The sequence below is a fragment of the Carcharhinus amblyrhynchos genome, chromosome 6 (assembly GCF_965287045.1).
Source record: "Carcharhinus amblyrhynchos chromosome 6, sCarAmb.v2.hapA, whole genome shotgun sequence".
Taxonomy (NCBI): domain Eukaryota; kingdom Metazoa; phylum Chordata; class Chondrichthyes; order Carcharhiniformes; family Carcharhinidae; genus Carcharhinus; species Carcharhinus amblyrhynchos.
Genome location: NC_137329.1, coordinates 55,262,668 through 55,281,418, shown reverse-complemented (window position 1 = coordinate 55,281,418; position 18,751 = coordinate 55,262,668). Strand labels below are relative to the sequence as shown.

The 18,751-nt window shown below is 41.1% G+C and overlaps 1 protein-coding gene across 6 annotated transcripts in view; it reads left to right on the top strand.

Moving 5' to 3' along the window:
- atg13 (ATG13 autophagy related 13 homolog (S. cerevisiae)) overlaps nucleotides 1–18,751 on the top strand; it is an 87,085-nt gene that overhangs the window by 19,209 nt on the left and 49,125 nt on the right. For 5 of the 6 annotated variants that reach the window (XM_080190486.1, XM_080190485.1, XM_080190484.1 and 2 more), the window contains exons 7-9: nucleotides 1,201–1,241; nucleotides 3,232–3,328; nucleotides 15,814–15,912. In XM_080190486.1, the coding sequence (XP_080046612.1) occupies nucleotides 1,201–1,241; nucleotides 3,232–3,328; nucleotides 15,814–15,912 (237 nt within the window). The remainder of the gene's footprint in view (nucleotides 1–1,200; nucleotides 1,242–3,231; nucleotides 3,329–15,813; nucleotides 15,913–18,751) is intronic. The other variant, XM_080190483.1, reaches the window with a different exon arrangement.

Genomic DNA, 18,751 nt, shown 5'->3' with positions numbered 1-18,751 from the left:
TATGAAACTACCAAGTGAGAGTCAGGATCTTGTCTTGTGATTTCTTAATCTAGACATCAGGATGACTTGTTCAATAATGTAACCACTATGATTGGATGCAGTGGACTTGAAAGCCCCTCTAACCTGTGCTTCAGCCTATCGCAGATGAATGGGACAATTATATTTGTTTCCAAACCTGACAGGAAGCTATGTAAAATTTGTTCTGGTATTCACAGCACCACTCCTGTCTTCAAGAACCAGAGGAGTTTGGTACTAAATTCAGCATCTTACACAGCCCACAGGAATGTGTTGTTTCAAAATGAGGATAGAATGCCAAAGAAGTTGAAGGGAATGCCATATGGGAGAAAGTGCATTTGAAACGTCAAAAAATCCAAAACTGAATAAAAGTTATTTTGTGTGCTGCATGAAGAGCAAATATTTTAACCATTGTCCCAACAGCTGTTAGGGGCCAGCCATGACAGGCCTCACCAGAAAAGACTTGGGCAAGTTATGTATCTGGCAGATCTGTCTTTGAATTATAGAATCCCTGCAGAGCAGAAGTGGGCATTTCAGCCCATTGAGCCTGCAATCCCCATAACCTCATATTTACACTGCAAATCCCCCTGACACGAAGGGGCAATTTAGCATTGTCAGTTCAGCTAACCTGTACATTTTTGGACTGTGGGAGGAAACTGGAACACCCAGAAGAAATCCATGCAGACACGGGGAGAACGTGCAAACACCACACAGGCAGTCACCGGAGGTTGGAATTGAACCCGGGTCCCTGGCGCGGTGATGCAGCAGTGCCATCCAACTTTGGCTGTCTCTGTCTTAGCAAGTAGACACCTGCATCCTTGTGCAACAAGACTCCTTCGTTCCTTTCTTGAACTTTAATCTCACTTAGTGCAAAACTTGCACCTTAACATTTGAGCACCTAGGTGGCTAGTTGCCACTAATGTAGCCCTAAGTGGACCAGTTGAAGCCACCAGTCAAAGGAGAGCATTTCCATCATTGTTGTCCTGCTTTTACATATTTGCAACAGTCCAATATTGCGCATATAGAAAATAACCTTTCTTTATATGGGAGGTGGAGGACTTATCACAAAGTATTTTTTCCATTTCTCTACTCCTCAATTCCCTTAAGCATAATGATTTATATTTCACTGTATCTCCCATAAGAGGTTAACTGAGATTTATGTCTTTTTTGTTTTCAATTTTCTAGAATATATTTTGGAGAAGTGCAGCTGAATGGCCTTGGTGAAGGTATGTTAATTTTTATATCCACCATGATATTAAAAGACTCACTGTGCTCAATTTTTTCCATCTGCCCCTAAACTGAGAAATTGCAGAATTAGATATATTTTTTATTCTACTCTTGCACGCTTCCTGATATCCACTGCTGTGAAAAACCAGCCCTGGTTTCTGATTGTCCTTCTGAAGGTCAATCAAAAATGTCATTTTTCTATTCAAATACCCAATGTTAATTCTTCAACAGTTGTCTTCAGTGAAATGTTGTAGTACTGACGGTGGTATGGAAGAAGCAATGGTATCATCCCAACATCCACCAAAGTAATGGTACGCTAACCCCACAGTGGAGTTTGAACTCTCAACCTTTGTGTTGTGGTCCAAATGCTACTTGTACCCATTTAAATTGGAATTTTCTGTAAAGTATTTTCTTTTGTGTGCTTTAAAGTCGACCTATCATATTCAAAATTCCAAGCTGCATTCCAGCATCTCCAATTTTGGCAAATTGACATTATGTGAAGGTTCTTAGATGAGTAAAGTGGAAAAGGGTCCTTGCACATAATTTCTGCTGGCCAGAATACAAAAGCAAAATACTGCCAATACTGACAATTGAAGCAAAAACAAACTGCTGGAAATACTCATCAAGTTGAGCAACATCTTGGAGAAAGAATGAGTTATTGGTTCAAGTCGGTTACCTTTCATCATAACTGGAAAACGTTAAGTATACAACTGGTTTTAAGCAAGTACAGAAACAGGAAAAGTTAGTGCAGGGTTTGTGGGTTATTACAGGGTCTGTAGTAGAGTGGCAGGCAGGAGAGATTAAATGACAAAAGGAATGATACTGTGGCACAAGGGGATGGGTTACGGGATAAGTAAACACAAAATTGTTCCAGAGGGAATATAAATAAGAAAATGTGAAATTTAATGGTAATATTGTTTCTAATTGTTGGTGTCATTGCTACAAATGTTAAGGTTGTTCTTCAATACATTGTTAAACTTTCTTTGCTCATCTGGTGAAAACTTAAATGCAGGGTCTGCTGGGGGACAGATGGTTATCTATTTGAGCAACATATTCCATTCAGTGGAACAACTCCTTTATCAGCATTGTTTCAGTGTGCTTTGATGTTTCACATTTCAGCACTTCATAATTGTTAAAGTACATTTTGATATACATTTTACATAGTCAAAGTTTCAGAAACTGTCAGCAGTTCATTATACGTAAACTAATAATCGTAGTCAGTATTCCAAAGAATAGAGTGTCAAATAATTGCTTTCATGATGAGGAAGCAACATCCAACATTGTTTTATCTCCTTATTTATCTCTATCCTTTCCATTCAAGTGCAATTGACGCAACACCTCCTTGCTTTTCACCATCCAGACCTTAAACACTCATTCAAGGTGAAACGGTGCTCTGCTTGTTTTTCAATTTAGCATACTGTATTTGTGCTCAGAGAGAGGTGGCCTCTACTTTGGGGAGATCAACTGTAGGTTGAATGACCACTTTGGAATACCTCCATTCAGTCTGCAGATGGAGTCTCATACTTCCAGTCACCTGTCATTTTAATTCTCCAATTCACTTGCACACTGATCTTTCTGTTCTTGACTTCCTACACTATTCCATTGAAGCACAACAGCATCTCCTCTTTTAACTGGGCACTTTACAGTCTCTGTACCTACCATTGACTTGACTTCAGTTTTAAATCATAACCTGCATCTCAGTTTTGTTTTGCTTTTAGTAATTATTTTTCTTTTCACATTTACACCACCTCTAGGCATAACTTTTGTTTCTTGTTTCATTGCCATTTTTTACCGTGCAACGCCAATCCCTTTGGTCATTTAATCTGTCTTGCCTTCCACTGTGTTGAAGATTTTCCCTTTTGATTTTTCCTTTCCCTGCCTTACCTAAAAACTGTTAGAGCTTAAAATACACTCAGTTCTGACAAACCTTAAATTGTAATGCAGCATTAATCTTGAAACCATTTCCATTTCTCTCTCTCTGTCTCACAGGTTTTCAGACTGTACGGGTTGGAATGGTTGGAACCCCTGTTGGCACTATCACACTATCATGTGCATATCGAACGAACTTGGCTTTCATGTCTGGCAGGTAAAGTGTGGGTACTGTCTTGAGTCTTGTATTGGCAGAGCTGCTGTGAGCATGGTTAGGGTAAAACTATTGAACAGGGTTCACAACTCCTAAATTTTACGTATGGAGGTTCATGAAAGGTTAAATGATTTTGTGATACGCATGTTCCAATTATTTGAGCTTTATATAGTAATTCTTTGGAGCATAATATATATTTTTCAATTGAACACATGATTTCGCAAAAGAAACCAAAAAAATTGCAGTATAACCATTAGGGTATTACAACTGGTTTCATGATAACAGTCAGCCAGTGTTTTGCTCCTGGTAACTCCTGCTGAAAATGTATGCATGTACGTGTGAGGTATTGACAGGGTTTTGCTGTAATATGATGCCAAATGCCGTTGAGTAGAATGTCAGTATTCACTGTTCAACTGCGTATTCATGAACAGTGGTTACCAGTGGATACTGGACAGCTTGCCTGCCCCATGGAATTTTATCTCAATAGTAGTCTGCATCTTCGATGCAAGCAAGAGGGGAATTTGAAAGGATGGCGTTTGGAAAAAAATGTTCCCAATCCTTCAGAAAATATTTGTATGTAACTTGTTACAGCAGTCAAAGTACTGGTTAAAGGCTGCACAAACTTGAAATGTATGAGATTTTTATAATCTTGCATACACAAAACAGATGTTTTGAGAAATGTCAATGTTTTATTGCATTAAAGATCTTGCTTTTTAAAAGTGTGCATGTGAATTTAAGAATCTGCAATCTCTTGGTCATAAAATTAGATTTTGGTTTGCAACAGATTCTGTCAAATTCTAATCCATTCTCAATTAGATGAGATATTTTTCTCTGCCCTATTTGGGTACCCGTATTATTTCCATTTCATTACTCAGGCTGAAAGCTCACAGTTAATCATCTGCCTAATCAATTAAGTACATTAACGTGTAATTTACGCCCCTGTTTGGGAGGTGAAGATTTTCTGGTATTGGTATGAAGGATAATCCAATAATAACTCATTTTCCATCTCATATGGGATGAATTTTAACTGACATTGGGATTGTATCAGGAAGTTGGTTCTAATGCTCCGACTTCTACTGTTAAACTGCAGCAAGTTGAGCTGCTTGCATGCAAATGTCAGGAGAGTCAGGTTGTCAGTTTCAATATGTTCTTCAGTCAATTACCACAATATAAACATGCCTTTTGGAATTTAATTGGGAGTGCATTGATTTCCCAGATTTCTAGAACTTACCAGCAAGAGTAAGGAGAGAATCTTTGTGAGGGATCTGAAGACATGACTGGAAAATAAAGTATAAGTACTGAAGCCCCACAACTGATTTCTTGCTTGATTTTGTGAACGGTTTTGTTCAAAGTACTAGTGCTGGAAAGTTACTTTCACAACCTAAGTGTTGTACATCTGCTCTTCACTTTGGACTTGACATCTATCAGATCAGCATTGGTACTGCTAATGCTGCTTTACTTTGGTTCCCAAAGGGCCAAGGTGGCCAGCAGGAGCAGTAAAAGTGTGCTTGCAGACTATTGCTGTTCCACAGGAGGGAGGGTGTCAAGAAACAGAGATAGTTTTAAGTAATTTATATTTGTATTTGAAAAAGATATACTTTTCAGTAAGTTTAATTTTGTATTTATATATTTGAAAGGGTTTTTGGCTTCAGTTTGGCTTAGATGCATGTATTGTAATGAAGACTCCCAACATGAAAGCAAATGGGGCTTAAATCAAAACTAGACTTTTGCAACCAGGAGCCACCCCAGCACGGGGAGAGCATCTGAGCTATTTGTAACTGATGCCAGGAAAAGCTGGACACAAGACAATAACCTGTAGAGAGAGATTTCCTAAAAGAACAAGAGAAAATCCCAGAAATGTGCCAGCAAGAAAGTTAAGTCAAAGAAACAAAAAACAGAAAGTTGAACAAGGGCCTGGTCAGGAATATTTGAGTAAAGTACAGAGAAAGGGCTTAAAATTGAAGAGACAGCTGCAGGAACCAGTTTTAAAGTTGGCTCGGTGAGAAGCCAGACAACGGAGGTAATCAGAATTTTGGTAATGCCTTAATGCAGCCTGTGTCACAACAGTATTCTGTTGAGTGGCTTGGTATTGAGAGATTGTGTGACAGCTTGAATGCACATGGAGATCTGAAAGGAAAGATTGAAATATTGAGAGAGAGTTTGAAATCCTGGAGATGGATTCTTGGTGAAAGCATTCTTTGGGAAAAGATCCTAAGGCATGCTGTTTGAGAATGGAGTCTGGAAGCACTTGCACGAAAATCAGAGTTCCAGTGAGACCAGTTGGCTTACAGTATAACAAACATCTTGAGTGATTTGATGAGAAATCCGAAGAAGATGTTTTGGATGGCATCTGTCACTTAGTTTTAGAGTGTGGTGTATCTGACCACAATTTGCTTATTGGTTTACATGGGCTGGGTACTTTTGTAATTTCTGTTATCCTTACAAATCTGCATATATCTGTAGAGGTGTGGCTGGGGTGAAGGAATAGTGTATTATTGTTATTTTTTTCTAATTTAATAACTGTTTCATTCTTCTGTTAGAAGTTCATTTGGCAGTCCTATGATTCTGTGCATCCATATATTCTGAACAAAAAATAAAAGTTAGGATCTATCAAGCTAAGTTCCATCCTGGGATCTGACTTGTCCAGTAATAACATCAGCTAAGATCGTAACAAGGGGATTAGCAGAAAGTGCAACTCACAGGAGCCTTGCCTACGACACAGGTTGTACAATTGAAATTAATGTCCGTCAACATGTCAGAACAGCAGTGTCTCTGGAGACTAAGTACTAGGTGCCACATAGACCCCATCCAGGATATTGTCATTTCAGTGAACAGAATTTCTATAAAAAATAAAAACTGATTGTACAATAAAACACTAATAGATTATGGAATCTGGGGAGACAGTGACAACTGGTATTGTCACTGGACTAATAATTGAGAGACCCAGGGTACTGCTCTAAGGACCTAGGTTTGAATCCCGCCACGGCAGATGGTGACATTTGAATTCAATAAAAATCTGGAATTACAAATCTAATGATCAAAAACCATTCTATTTGTTGTAAAAAGCCATCATGTTCACGACTGCCCCTTAGGGGAGGAAATCTGCTTTCCTTATCTGTTCTAGCTTACATGTGACTCCAGATCCATAGCAATATAGTTGACTCTTAACTACCACTCAGTTCGAGGGCAATTAGAAATTAGCAACAAATGCTTGCTAGCAATGTCCACACTCATGAAAGAATAATGAAAATAACCTATATCATTGAACTGAGAAAATTACATCTGCGTTACACATGTGCCATTAGTATTTGTCTACAAAGATACAAATCGCCAAAGCAACCAAAATATTATGTCCTGGAGCTATGTAACTGCTGGTAAAGGTATGAAATTTTTCCCTCATTGTTTCTAGTTGCGAATTTGGGTATCTTGAGGATTTATCTGAAATGGTTTCTCAGTACTTACGGTAGTTCTATTGTTGCAAGTATTAAACTAATGGGAATATATCACACCTTGAAATGCATTGTTCACTATTATTAATGCTTTGGAATTTTGACCCTGTATTAAGATATTACCTTGTAACATGCAGAATATGACATATGTACATCATTTGTGCGATTACTGTTGCTTTGAATTCCATTTTGGAATTCTTTTATGAACCAACCCTTTGTGTTTGAAAATGGCTAAATTTACATAACCATAAGACATTGTAATAGCAAAGATCATTCAGCTTACAGGACAATATTATTCTTGTTTATTTCTTACCTCAATATCACTGGTCAATTTATTAGTGGACCTTGTGTTTATTGCAATCAAAGTGTGGCTTTTACTGTCCAATAACACATTAAATAATAATGTTACTCGGGGATTATAACAGCCACTGTTAATGTGTTTACCAGCTACTACACTGTTGCACATTGCTGACACCATGAACCCTGATATTTATGGGAGGCGAGGGGGAATCAGGAGTTGGAGGAGGTGGTACAGCTGGAAACATGAAAATTGCAGATAATATAAGGAACATGCCAAATCTAATACAGTTTGATTCCAAATTTTGCTTGCCATTTCTCATCCTGCAGCCAGCCAGATTGAAAGGCTGGCTGGATACCACGTGGGGAGGCTGACGCACCAATGAATAGAGAAGGGTGGGAGAGGCAGAGAATCTTAAAGACCTTAGGAAAGATTGGAAAGGAAGAGGTAAAATTGGAGGTTGTGGGGAGGCCAAGTTCATTAATTTGGGGTACTGGAGGGAAGCGAACCTATTCTTTCTGGTCCACAAGCAGTGCAAGATCTTGTTCACTTTAACCTAATTCAGCTGCCTGGTTACCTGAGCCATAGAAAATCCTGCCCCATGGGCATAAAATGAAAACTCTGCTAAAATTTGAGGCATGCTGCCTGATTAATGTATTTTAAATTCCAGGTCCAAATCTGGGACCAGATAAGTCATTCAACTCTAAGCTCCTTAAACCAGAGGTGGTGGCAGGTTTCGATCAGGGTACTGACACGTTGGGCAGGGGATTAAATTACACGCGCGCACACACACACACCCCCCCGAATTAACTTTTTGTGGAAACTGGGCTAAAAATCGTTCCATTGAAATAAGGCAAAATTATTATTCAATAGATTGCTATATTTTAAATAAAATATGTGAATAAGTTGAATGTTTTTCAGTGAGATTTATCAATTTCCTGTGCTTATCATTCCAATAAAATAACCAAGATACATGTCTTCTAATGCTCTACGCACATGTTCAGTAAAAGCTAGCCATATCTAATTTATCTGGTTCTGTTTTTCTAATACAGTTTGCTTGGGCATACACGTCAATTTCTGTGCCTGAGAAAGAGTGTCATTCCCTTTTATCAGAGATTTGATGTCATCTCTGATGTCAGAGATTTGGCCCAACAAACTGTTAGTCACCAAGTGACTTAAATAGATTAGTCATTTAAATTGAACCAACAATGGAACATAAAAAGGAAAAGATGTATCTTATTATTAATTATGCCAGAGCTGTCCTTCAATTTGCATGCAAGACATCTTTGATGGTTGTTGGCAATGATTGGCTGTAATAGTTGACGTCCTTTATGTTTGAAGCTATGGAAAGTTGCATAATTAAATGATTTCAATACTTGCACCTTTGCATAAGAACTATTTTGCCATGCTGGTATGAGATGCTTGATTGCTCTTTTATAGACGAATTAGGCTGCTCACTATTAAGATAACACATTCTCCCAAAAAATTTTAAGTATTGAATTCTAAGTGTAAAAACTGGAGTAAATCAAGTTAGTTTTTCAGTGCGAGTTCAAAGAATAATCTCTCACATCATGTGCACTGCTGAACTCACAAGCGTAAATCATGTAAAACATCAGGGGGTGGGGCGGGGCCTATTCCCACCTAGGAGGCTGGCTGTATAACGCTGAGTGGACTACTGTGCTTGCGCCAATCTATCAGCTTCGTGACCTCTCACCCTCACTCCAAAGCTTGACTGCTAGGCCCTCCCTCCCCTCCTCCCCAAAGCATGCCCAAGCCTAGCCTCAACACTCTCCCACCCCCACCCCTGCAGCCCCAATCGCTGGCCTCCCTCCCTCCACCACTGATCCTGATTGCAGAGTGGCAGCAGACCCCACCACCCCCTTGGCACTGCCCATGCCTGGAGTTAGGCTGGCACTGCCAAGGTGCCAATGCCCAGGGACACCCTGTCCACTGGTGCCCAACACTCTAGTGGGCCTCAATTGCCCTCCACTTCACTCCAGTGGGTTGGCACACCAGCTCCCCGTACATAGGGAGTCATTGTAAACTCCACTAGAGTGAAATAATTCTGGCGGGGGAAGAGGCTAGTCGGCCGTCCTAGGCCCATGAATTATATTTAAATTAAGGCCTGCATAGGTAGTGGAGCTCCACACCATTTTCCAGTGCGGAGCTGACCGCGCAGCAAATCCGGCGCTGGTAGATACACTCTGGGTCAGATGCCCAGTATGGATCGCGTTAATCCAGCCCTTAAAAAATTAGCACAGCAGAATGGGACAATCTCCCTCATGAATTTAACATTACAGACAGCAGAGGTGAACAAGGAATTAAACATCAGTTTAAACCTGAAAGTTATGAAATCATTTGATATTTTGCATTGAGAACAATTTTGTTGGAGAATCAATGAAAATAGGTCATAGATTTAAAATGAGAATGAGGACGGATATTAAGGTAAATTTATTACTGTGGTTTTGTTTGAGTATGGAATACTTTGCCGCAGAAGTGGTTCAGACAGAGACTGTATCTTTTAAAATAAAAGTTATAAATACTTTAAGCAGGGGAACGTATAGGGGACATGGAGTGAATGGGATATTTAGATTAATTTTGGGATGCTCTGAGAGCAGACCTTAACATGATAGTTTGCACCCAGCAGGAGCTCAGTCACTCAACCTAAGTTTGTATCAAAACTGCATTTTATAAATGTAAATTCCAGGCTGCAACTTAATCTTGTGGAGCAAGGTGTTATTAAGTAAAACATTATGTTTGCAAATCCACAAAAAGCAGAACTAACCCAATCCATCCAGATACTTATAATGAAGCAAAATACTGCAGGAGGGAGAAATTTGCAATAACAAAGGAAAATACTGCAGATACTTATAATGAAGCAAAATACTGCAGGAGGGAGAAATTTGCAATAACAGAGGAAAATACTGCAGATATTCAGCAGGCTGAACAGACTTGAAATGTTAACCCTGTCTTTCTGTCTCTGCATATGCCACCAGACACTTGTTGAGTATTTCTAACATTTTCTGTTTTTATTCCACCTAATTACTGCCCCCTACCCTACTCTCCATCATTAGTAAGGAATGTGTTATTTACTGTGTTATTAAGTAGCACTTACCTACAATCTGTTCACCAGTGCTCATTTTGGGTTCTGCCAGGCCCACTCAACTTCAGATCTCATTACAGGCTTGGTTCAAATATGAACTGAAGAGCTGAGTTCCAGAGTGAGGTGAGGGTACTGCCCTTGACATTTGACTGGGCATGCCATCAAAGAGCCAGAACAAAATTGACCTGAATGGGATTTGCAAAAACATGTCACTGGTTAGAGCTGCACAGAGAGCAACAAAATTATAACGGTAGTTTGAGGCTATTTAACTCACCCTCAGAGCAGTGCTGCAGAAAGTGGTGGAGGCTGCCTCGCTAAATATTTTTAAGACGCGGGTTGATGGGTTTTTGATAGGAGAGGGGATTAAGGGTTATGGGGAGAGGGCGGGAAAGTGGAACTGAGCAGCGACAGATCAGCCATGATCTTATTGAATGGCGGGGCAGGCTCGAAGGGCTGGATGGCCTACTCATAAGAACATAAGAACATAAGAAATAGGAGCAGGAGTAGGCCATCTAGCCCTTCGAGCCTGCCCCGCCATTCAATAAGATCATGGCTGATCTGTTGTGGCTCAGTTCCACTTTCCCGCCCTCTCCCCATAACCCTTAATCCCCTCTCTTATCAAGAACCCATCAACCCGCTTCTTAAAAATATTTAGCGAGGCAGCCTCCACCACTTCAACGGGCAGAGAATTCCAGAGATTCACCACCCTTTGAGTGAAGAAGTTCCTCCTCAACTCCGTTCTAAACCGCCTCCCCTTTATCTTGAGGCTGTGCCCCCTAGTCCTACTGTCTTTTTTGAGCGGGAAGAGTCTCTCCACCTCTATCCTATCCATCCCATTCATCATCTTATACGTCTCAATGAGATCTCCCCTCATTCTTCTAAACTCTAACGAGTACAAGCCTAGTTTATTCAGCCTCTCCTCATAGCTCAATCCCCTCAACTCCGGTATCAGCCTAGTAAACCTCCTCTGCACTCCCTCCAGGGCCAAAATATCCTTGCGCAGGTGCGGCGCCCAAAACTGCACACAGTACTCCAGCTGCGGCCTCACCAATGCCCTATACAGCTGCAGCAAGACCTCCCTACTTTTATATTCAATCCCCCTCGCTATGAAGGCCAGCATCCCATTCGCCTTCCTGACCACCTGCTGCACCTGCAAGCTGGGTTTTTGCGACTCATGCACAAGGACCCCGAGGTCCCTCTGCACCGTCGCCTGCTGCAGTTTTTCGCCACGTAAGTAATAGTCCTTCCTACCATTCTTCCTACCAAAGTGGACCACCTCACACTTGCCAACATTAAATTCCATTTGCCATTTCCTGGCCCATTCGCCCAGCCTTTCTAGATCCTTCTGCAGACTCTCCACACCCTCCGCACAATTTGCCTTTCCCCCAATCTTGGTGTCATCAGCAAATTTCGACACCCTGCACTCGGTTCCCTCCTCCATATACTCCTGCTCCTATTTCTTATGTTCTTATGAAATTCTTCATGGCAGTGTCATTGTCATAACCATCTTCAGCTGCATCATCAATGGCCTTCCCTCCATTCTGATGTCAGACCTGGAGATCTTCACCAATTATAGCATAGTGTTCAGTTGCATTCACTACTCAGATACTGAAGCAATTTGTATTCACATGCAGCATTACCTGGAAAACATTTAGTCTTGTAAAGTTAAATGGCAAGTGTCATTCGTGCCACACCCGTGTCAGTCAATGATCATCTGCAACAAGGAAGGATCTAACCTCCTCCTCTGACATTCAAAGGCACTACAGAAAGTTAGTGTGCAAGTGCAGCAAGTAATTAGGAAGGCAAATTGAAGTTTGGCTCTTATTGCATGGCAGCTGGAAGATAAAAGTAGAGGGAGTCTTGCTACAGCTGTACAAGGCAATGGTATGTCACATCTGGAGTGTCGTGTAGAGTTTTGGTTTCCTTCCTGGAGGAGCACTATATTTGATTTGGAAGGAGTTCAGAGAAGGTACACCAGGTTGATTCCTAGGTTGAGGGGGTTGCCTTATGAGGAAAAGTTGATCTAGTTGAGCCTCCATGGGATTTTTGAAGAAGAAGTGATTTTATTGAAACATGAGATTCTGAAGTGTTTTGACAAGGTAGGTGGTGGGAGAATGTTTCCCCTCCTAGTCACATCTAGTACTGGAGGGCGCAGGTTGAAAATAAGGGATTTACTATTGATGGGGAATTAAAGGAATTTCTTCTTTCAGACTGTTGTTCATCATATAAATTGTCTTCCACTGAGAGTACTGGAGGTCAAGTAACTGGATATAATCAAAGCTGAATTAGACAGATTTTTGATTGGCAAGCGAGTCAACGGTTTGGGGGGCAAGCAGGAAACTGGAGTTAAGCCACAACCCGATCACCCGCGATCTTATTGAATGGCGGAGTAATCTTGATGAGTTGCAAAGCTATTCCACCTATTTCTTATGATTTTATAATCAATTGTTAAATCTATCAATGTCCTGGGGTGTAGTACTGACTAAAATATTTAAATAGACCAGTCACATATTGTGACTACAACAGCACAGGTGGCACAGTGATTAGCACTGCTGCCTCACAGCACCAAGGATCTGGGTTCAATTCCTGGCTTGGGTCATTGTGTGCAGTTTGCACGTTCATCTCATGTCTGCATGGGTTCCCTCCCACGATCCAAAAACATGTTGCTGGCGTGCACTGGCCATTCTAAATTCGAAGAAATCCCACAACACCAGTTTAAGTCCAAATAGGTTTATTTGTAGCAAAAGCTGCAAGCTTTCGGGACAGCCTGTCCCTTCGTCAGGTGGCTGGGAATTCTGATTATAAAAAGGACGCAGACACAAACTCAATTTGCATGCATAATGATTGGAATGTGAGTCTTTACAACTAATCAATTCTTAAAGGTACAGACAATGTGAGTGGAAAGAGCTTTAAGCACAGGTTAAAGAGATGTGTACTGTTTCCAGACAAGAAAGTTAGTGAGATTTTGCAAGTCTAGGCAAGTTGTGGGGGTTACAGATAGTGCGACATGAACCCCAAGATCCCGGTCGAGGCCGTTCTCGTGTGCGGAACTTGGCTATCAGTTTCTGCTCAGCGACTCTGCGCTGTTGTGTGTTGTGAAGGCTGCCTTGGAGAACGCTTACTGAAGATCAGAGGCCGAATGCCCATGACCGCTGAAGTGTTCCCCAACAGGAAGAGAACAGTCTTGCCTGGTGATTGTCGAGCGGTGTTCATTCATCCGTTGTTGTATCATTTGCATGGTCTCCCCAATGTACCAAGCCTTGGGACATCCTTTCCTGCAGCATATAGGTAGACAACTTTGGCTGAGTTACAAGACTACGTACCATGTACCCGATGCATGGTACCTCAAACAGACTACTGTTCGCAGCCTTCAGGAGAACAATGACCATGACACCACACAACCCTGCCACAGCAACCTCTGTAAGATGTGCCGGATCATCGATACGGATGCCATCATCTCATGTGAGAACACCAACCACCATGTACACGGTACATACTCTTGCAATTCGGTCAATGTTGTCTACCTGATACGCTGCAGGAAAGGATGTCCCGAGGCTTGGTACATTGGGGAGATCATGCAGACGTTACAACAACAGATGAATGAACACCGCTCGACAATCACTTGGCAAGAGTGTTCTCTACCTGTTGGGGAACACTTCAGCAGTCATGGGCATTTGGCCTCTGATCTTCGGGTAAGTGTTCTCCAAGGCAGCCTTCACAACACACAACAGCGCGAAGCCGCTGAGCAGAAACTGATGGCCAAGTTCCACACACATGAGAACGGCCTCAACCGGGATCTTGGGTTCATGTCACACTATCTGTATCCCCACAACTTGCCTGGACTTGCAAAATCTCACTAACTTTCCTGTCTGGAAACAGTACACATCTCTTTAACCTGTGCTTAAAACTCTTTCCACTCACATTGCCTGTACCTTTAAGAATTGATTAGCTGTAAAACCTCACACTCCAATCATTATGCATGTAAATTGAGTTTGTGTCTTTGTGTCCTTTTTATGATCAGAACTCCCAGCCACCTGACGAAGGGACAGGCTGCCCCGAAAGCTTGCGGCGTTTGCTACAAATAAACCTGTTTGGACTTTAAACTGGTGTTGTGGGATTTCTTTCTATTTTACCCCAGCCCAACGCCGGCATCTCCACATCATTCTAAATTCTCCCTAAATGTACCCGACAGGTGTAGGAGTGTGGCAACCAGAAGATTTTCACAGTAACTTTATTGCACTGTTAATGTAAGCCCATTTGTGACACTAATAAATAAACTTAAGCACATCAGAGACAAGTGACCCACCTTCTGACTCCACAAAGCTTTTCCAATATTTATAAGCATAAGTTAAAGAATAGTTCAAACTTACCTGCTTGAGTGCAGTTTCTACAGCACTCAAAAAGCTTGACAGTAACCAGAGCAAAGCTGCTCACTTGGTTGGCACCCCATATACCACTTTAACTGTTCACTCCCTCCATCAGCACCATATGGCTGTAGCGTGTCTCATGTAGAAGAGACACTACAGCAACTCCCCAGGCTTCTTTAACAATATCTTCCAAACCCATGCTGAAGTAAAGGGCAGCAGGGCAAACACCAAGACACCCCCCCCCCTCCAAAAAGGCATGCACCTCCTTGAATTGGAAATATATCACATTCTTTCATCATCATTGGGCCAAACAGTGGAACACCCTACCTATGTGAAAAAAACCTTCATCACATGACCAGCAAGCAGTAGCTCAAAAAGGCAGCTTACCATGATCTTCCTATTGGTTAGGGATAGATAATAAATGATGACTTGTTGGTGATGCACATATCCCATGGAACCATCTTTTAAAAAATAACTCTCATTTCTGATCCATAAAGGATGACATTTCCTCCATTTTTTTCTTCTCTGTAATTCATCCCATGACAAGAAGATGTCACATCGTCTGCTCAGTGTTATGGCACTAAGACTGGTTTAGATATCTAAAAAAACAGAAACCAAACGTCCTTTCACCCACATTCTGTGCTTCTGATTGGTTTTGTGTTGCTAGAACCCCCCTGCCCCCCCTTATCCAATGATTAATCTACAGTTACTCAAGGGGAGGAGAATTGATGCAATCTATGGAGGAATAAATAATCTTTGCATACCAATACACCTGAAATTAATTTTCTGACATGAAACATCATTGTGAGAATGGACATGGACTCTTTCTTCCCCCTCTTTATTTTACTTAAACAAGTACAATTTGTTCTGACCTTCAGAAACACATCATTATCAACTAGCTGTGTTATAATTTTTCCCATCTGTCATTGATTGTGTTCTATTTTTATTGTGGAAGACATACATTGATCTCTCATTTTATCTGTGCCATGTCTTGTGATTCTGTGACAATTGGCTTGAGAAACTTTTTGCTATCATTTATTAATGAATAAATATTCATATGGCTTTGACCCTGTTTAATAGAATACCACTTTTTTTTCTATTTATGTGTTTTTTACATTGACTAGATTTTATTTTAAATGCAATCTTTAACTAAGTCCCTCACCCCATTGCCTAACATTTTCCATGACAGTTAACTTGACTCAGGGACATATATGATTCTTATTTTTAGGGACTCTTTAAAGTTGTAATTTCTACTTTGAATTATTTCACAGGCAGCTGGAGCGGACCCCGCCAATCATGGGGATTATCATAGACCACTTTGTAGATCGTCCCTATAGTGGATCATCACCACTACACCCATGTAACTACAGGTGGGACAGCAAAAATAATCTTAAGTATAAAGAATACTTTGTAAGCTGAAGTGTGAAATCAAGATATCAGGTTTGGTTGCTTATTCAACTTATTAATTGTCCCCATTTTGAAGTATAAAAACTGCACTAAGATGGTGTGAGGAATTGCATCATCTTCGTGGGATTGGAGATGTACTTCTGATTTTCATGGTCGAGGCAGTGTAGAGTATGCTCTACCCTGCTTCTCACCTGTGCTACATTTGACACTAGACATCTATGCTACATTTGGCACTGGGTTCAAAATATGAACAATATTTAATTTCCTAACTTGCAATTTAATATAAATTTTCAAAAAGCAGAATGAAGACTGCCATTGCTTTTCTTCACATTTTTTTGTTTTCATTTCACCTTCATGCTCCTTTTGTATTTGCTTTATCTCTTGCTGTTCAATTTTGAATAAAATACACCGATTAATGCTCATTTATTCTTCTTGGTATTGGATTAAAATCTAAAGTACACTGCTAATTGATGTAGACCATTACATTATAGTACTACAACTCTGCTGTGTAAATGTGTTGAAGAATAGAAGACTGGTAAGAGTTCAAAGCTCTAAATAGTAAAAACAAAGGTACGAGTTAATCAGTGTTATCATTTTAGAATGATCAAATAATTTTATTTTTCCAACTTTGTGCTCAAAAGACCCTGAAGGGGCGGCACAGTGGTACAGTGGTTAGCACTGCTGCCTCATAACGCCAGGGACCCGGGTTCGATTCCTGGCTCGGGTAACTGTCTGTGCGGAGTCCCCGTGTTCTCTTCACTGTTCTCCTCGTGTCTGTGTGGGTTTCCTCCGGGTGCTCTGGTTTCCTCCCACAGACTGAAAGATGTGCTGGTTAGGGTGCATTGGCCATGCTAAATTCTCCTGTAGTGTACCCGAAGAAGCGCTGGATTGTGGCAACTAAGGGATTTTCACAGTAACTTCATTGCAGTGTTAATATAAGCCTCCTTGTGACACTAGTAAGTAACATAAGCTGAGTGGGTAGGCCAGAATTTGGTGTGAGTCTTGGTTCACATGGTCTGATTCCTTTATTTAAACTTAGAAAGTTTACTTCAGAAATTGGGACAAGCACATTGTCTATGTCTATCCTTTTTCCATTGTCAGAGAATATAGCAAAATGGGTGAGATGGTGAGAAATTACTTTGCCCAAATACAGATCTATCCTGCATCATGCTGGATGCTTGTAAGTTATGATAACATCAGGTGGAAGTTAGGCTCAAAATGTTAATTTCCATGCAGCCAACAAAGTGCCAACTTCAAAATTTAAACTAGAAAAAGTGTTTTGACCTTATTTCAGCAAAGCTCCCTGTACCTACCTCACCTGGCCCTTAGAGGGGGAACACAGTAAAAGTGTCACAACACCAGGTTAAAGTCCAACAGGTTTATTTGCTACCACTAGCTTTTGGGGCTTCGCCCCTTCGTCAGGTTTCATGCCCATCATCAAAAGTGGCTCAGTAGTAGCACAACTGACTGCGTTAGCTGAGTCCTGAAAGTCGTAAGGGAAAAAACAAGTTAAAACCTACTATATATTGTCCTCGTCAAGCTGTCTATCATAGATGCATCTGTTCATAACAGTATAGGACCACTGCAGTCTTAGTGAAGATCAGGACCCCACTTCACACTGCGATTCCCTTCATCATATTGTGCAGCACTGCCACAATGCTAAATGAGGTTGATTCAGAATTGATCAAACAGCTCAAAACTGGCACCAATGGAGCGCTGTGGGCCATCTTTTGAACTCTTTCTATCTACGAGAGATGATAAACATGCAGCAAAAGGTCCGTTTAGATGGGTTGTTTTCATTTCGTGCACCTATGCTGGTGGATCTGAAAGCCTTTAGAGGCAGGTCCTGAAAAAATTACCACAGATAACGCTGCCAAGTAATGATGTGGGCTGTTTTTGGCACTGCCGCTGTTGTCAAGCTGCTGTAGCCACCAATTGGCATATAGTGCATGCCAGCCCACAAAAGTATTACCATTTTGCTCTTTCACTAGCTGGTGGCTCCCAGATGAGATGGTTGATGTTTTAGGGTCTTCATATCACATTGGGCGCCCCACTGATCATTTGGCTCTGTCTGCCTCATCATACAGAGGTTCTTTGGCGTACGGCCATCTTCCATCCCGTAGGGATGTCTGATCCACTTTCTTTTTAACATAGCTTCATATGCAAGTTTGTCCCTTTGGAGAATTGTGGGTAAGTGGTTGAAAGATTTCTTGACTGATTATTAGTTTCTTAAACCACAACATGAACATTCCTTCCATGGTCAATAAGCCCTTGAATGGGACGTGAACCAGCGCTTTTGGCCCAGTGGTGGGGGACGCTGCCACTCCACTGCTTGTCCTTTCCCTGATATGCTGAACCCACCTCTCTTTGATTCATGCCAACACATCTAGGAGCTCTGACCTTGAAAGGACTACCACATTTGTGATTTTGTTCAGTTGTGATATCCCCCTAGTGTGCCTCAGACAGTGAAGATGGAAATTATTGAGCTTTATTTCCTGGCAACTATATGCTGCCCATATTTCACAGTCATTAGGCAAGGTGCTGATAACACAGGCTTTAAAAAACATCAGTTTGGCCCAAATGATCAGCTTGGTGTTATTGATGTGCATTTTGTAAATTAGTCAAAGGTGGTCACCGCTTTCCAAATGCTCTGCATCAAGGCACGGATTGTCATTGTGAATCTGAGGTAGCAGAATGTGTTTGCCTTTAGGACTATTCTCCCATCTTCTCACTGTAACCCTACCCATGCTTCTTATTCAGATATTAATCTAATTGCCTTTTGAATGTTTCAATTATATTTCC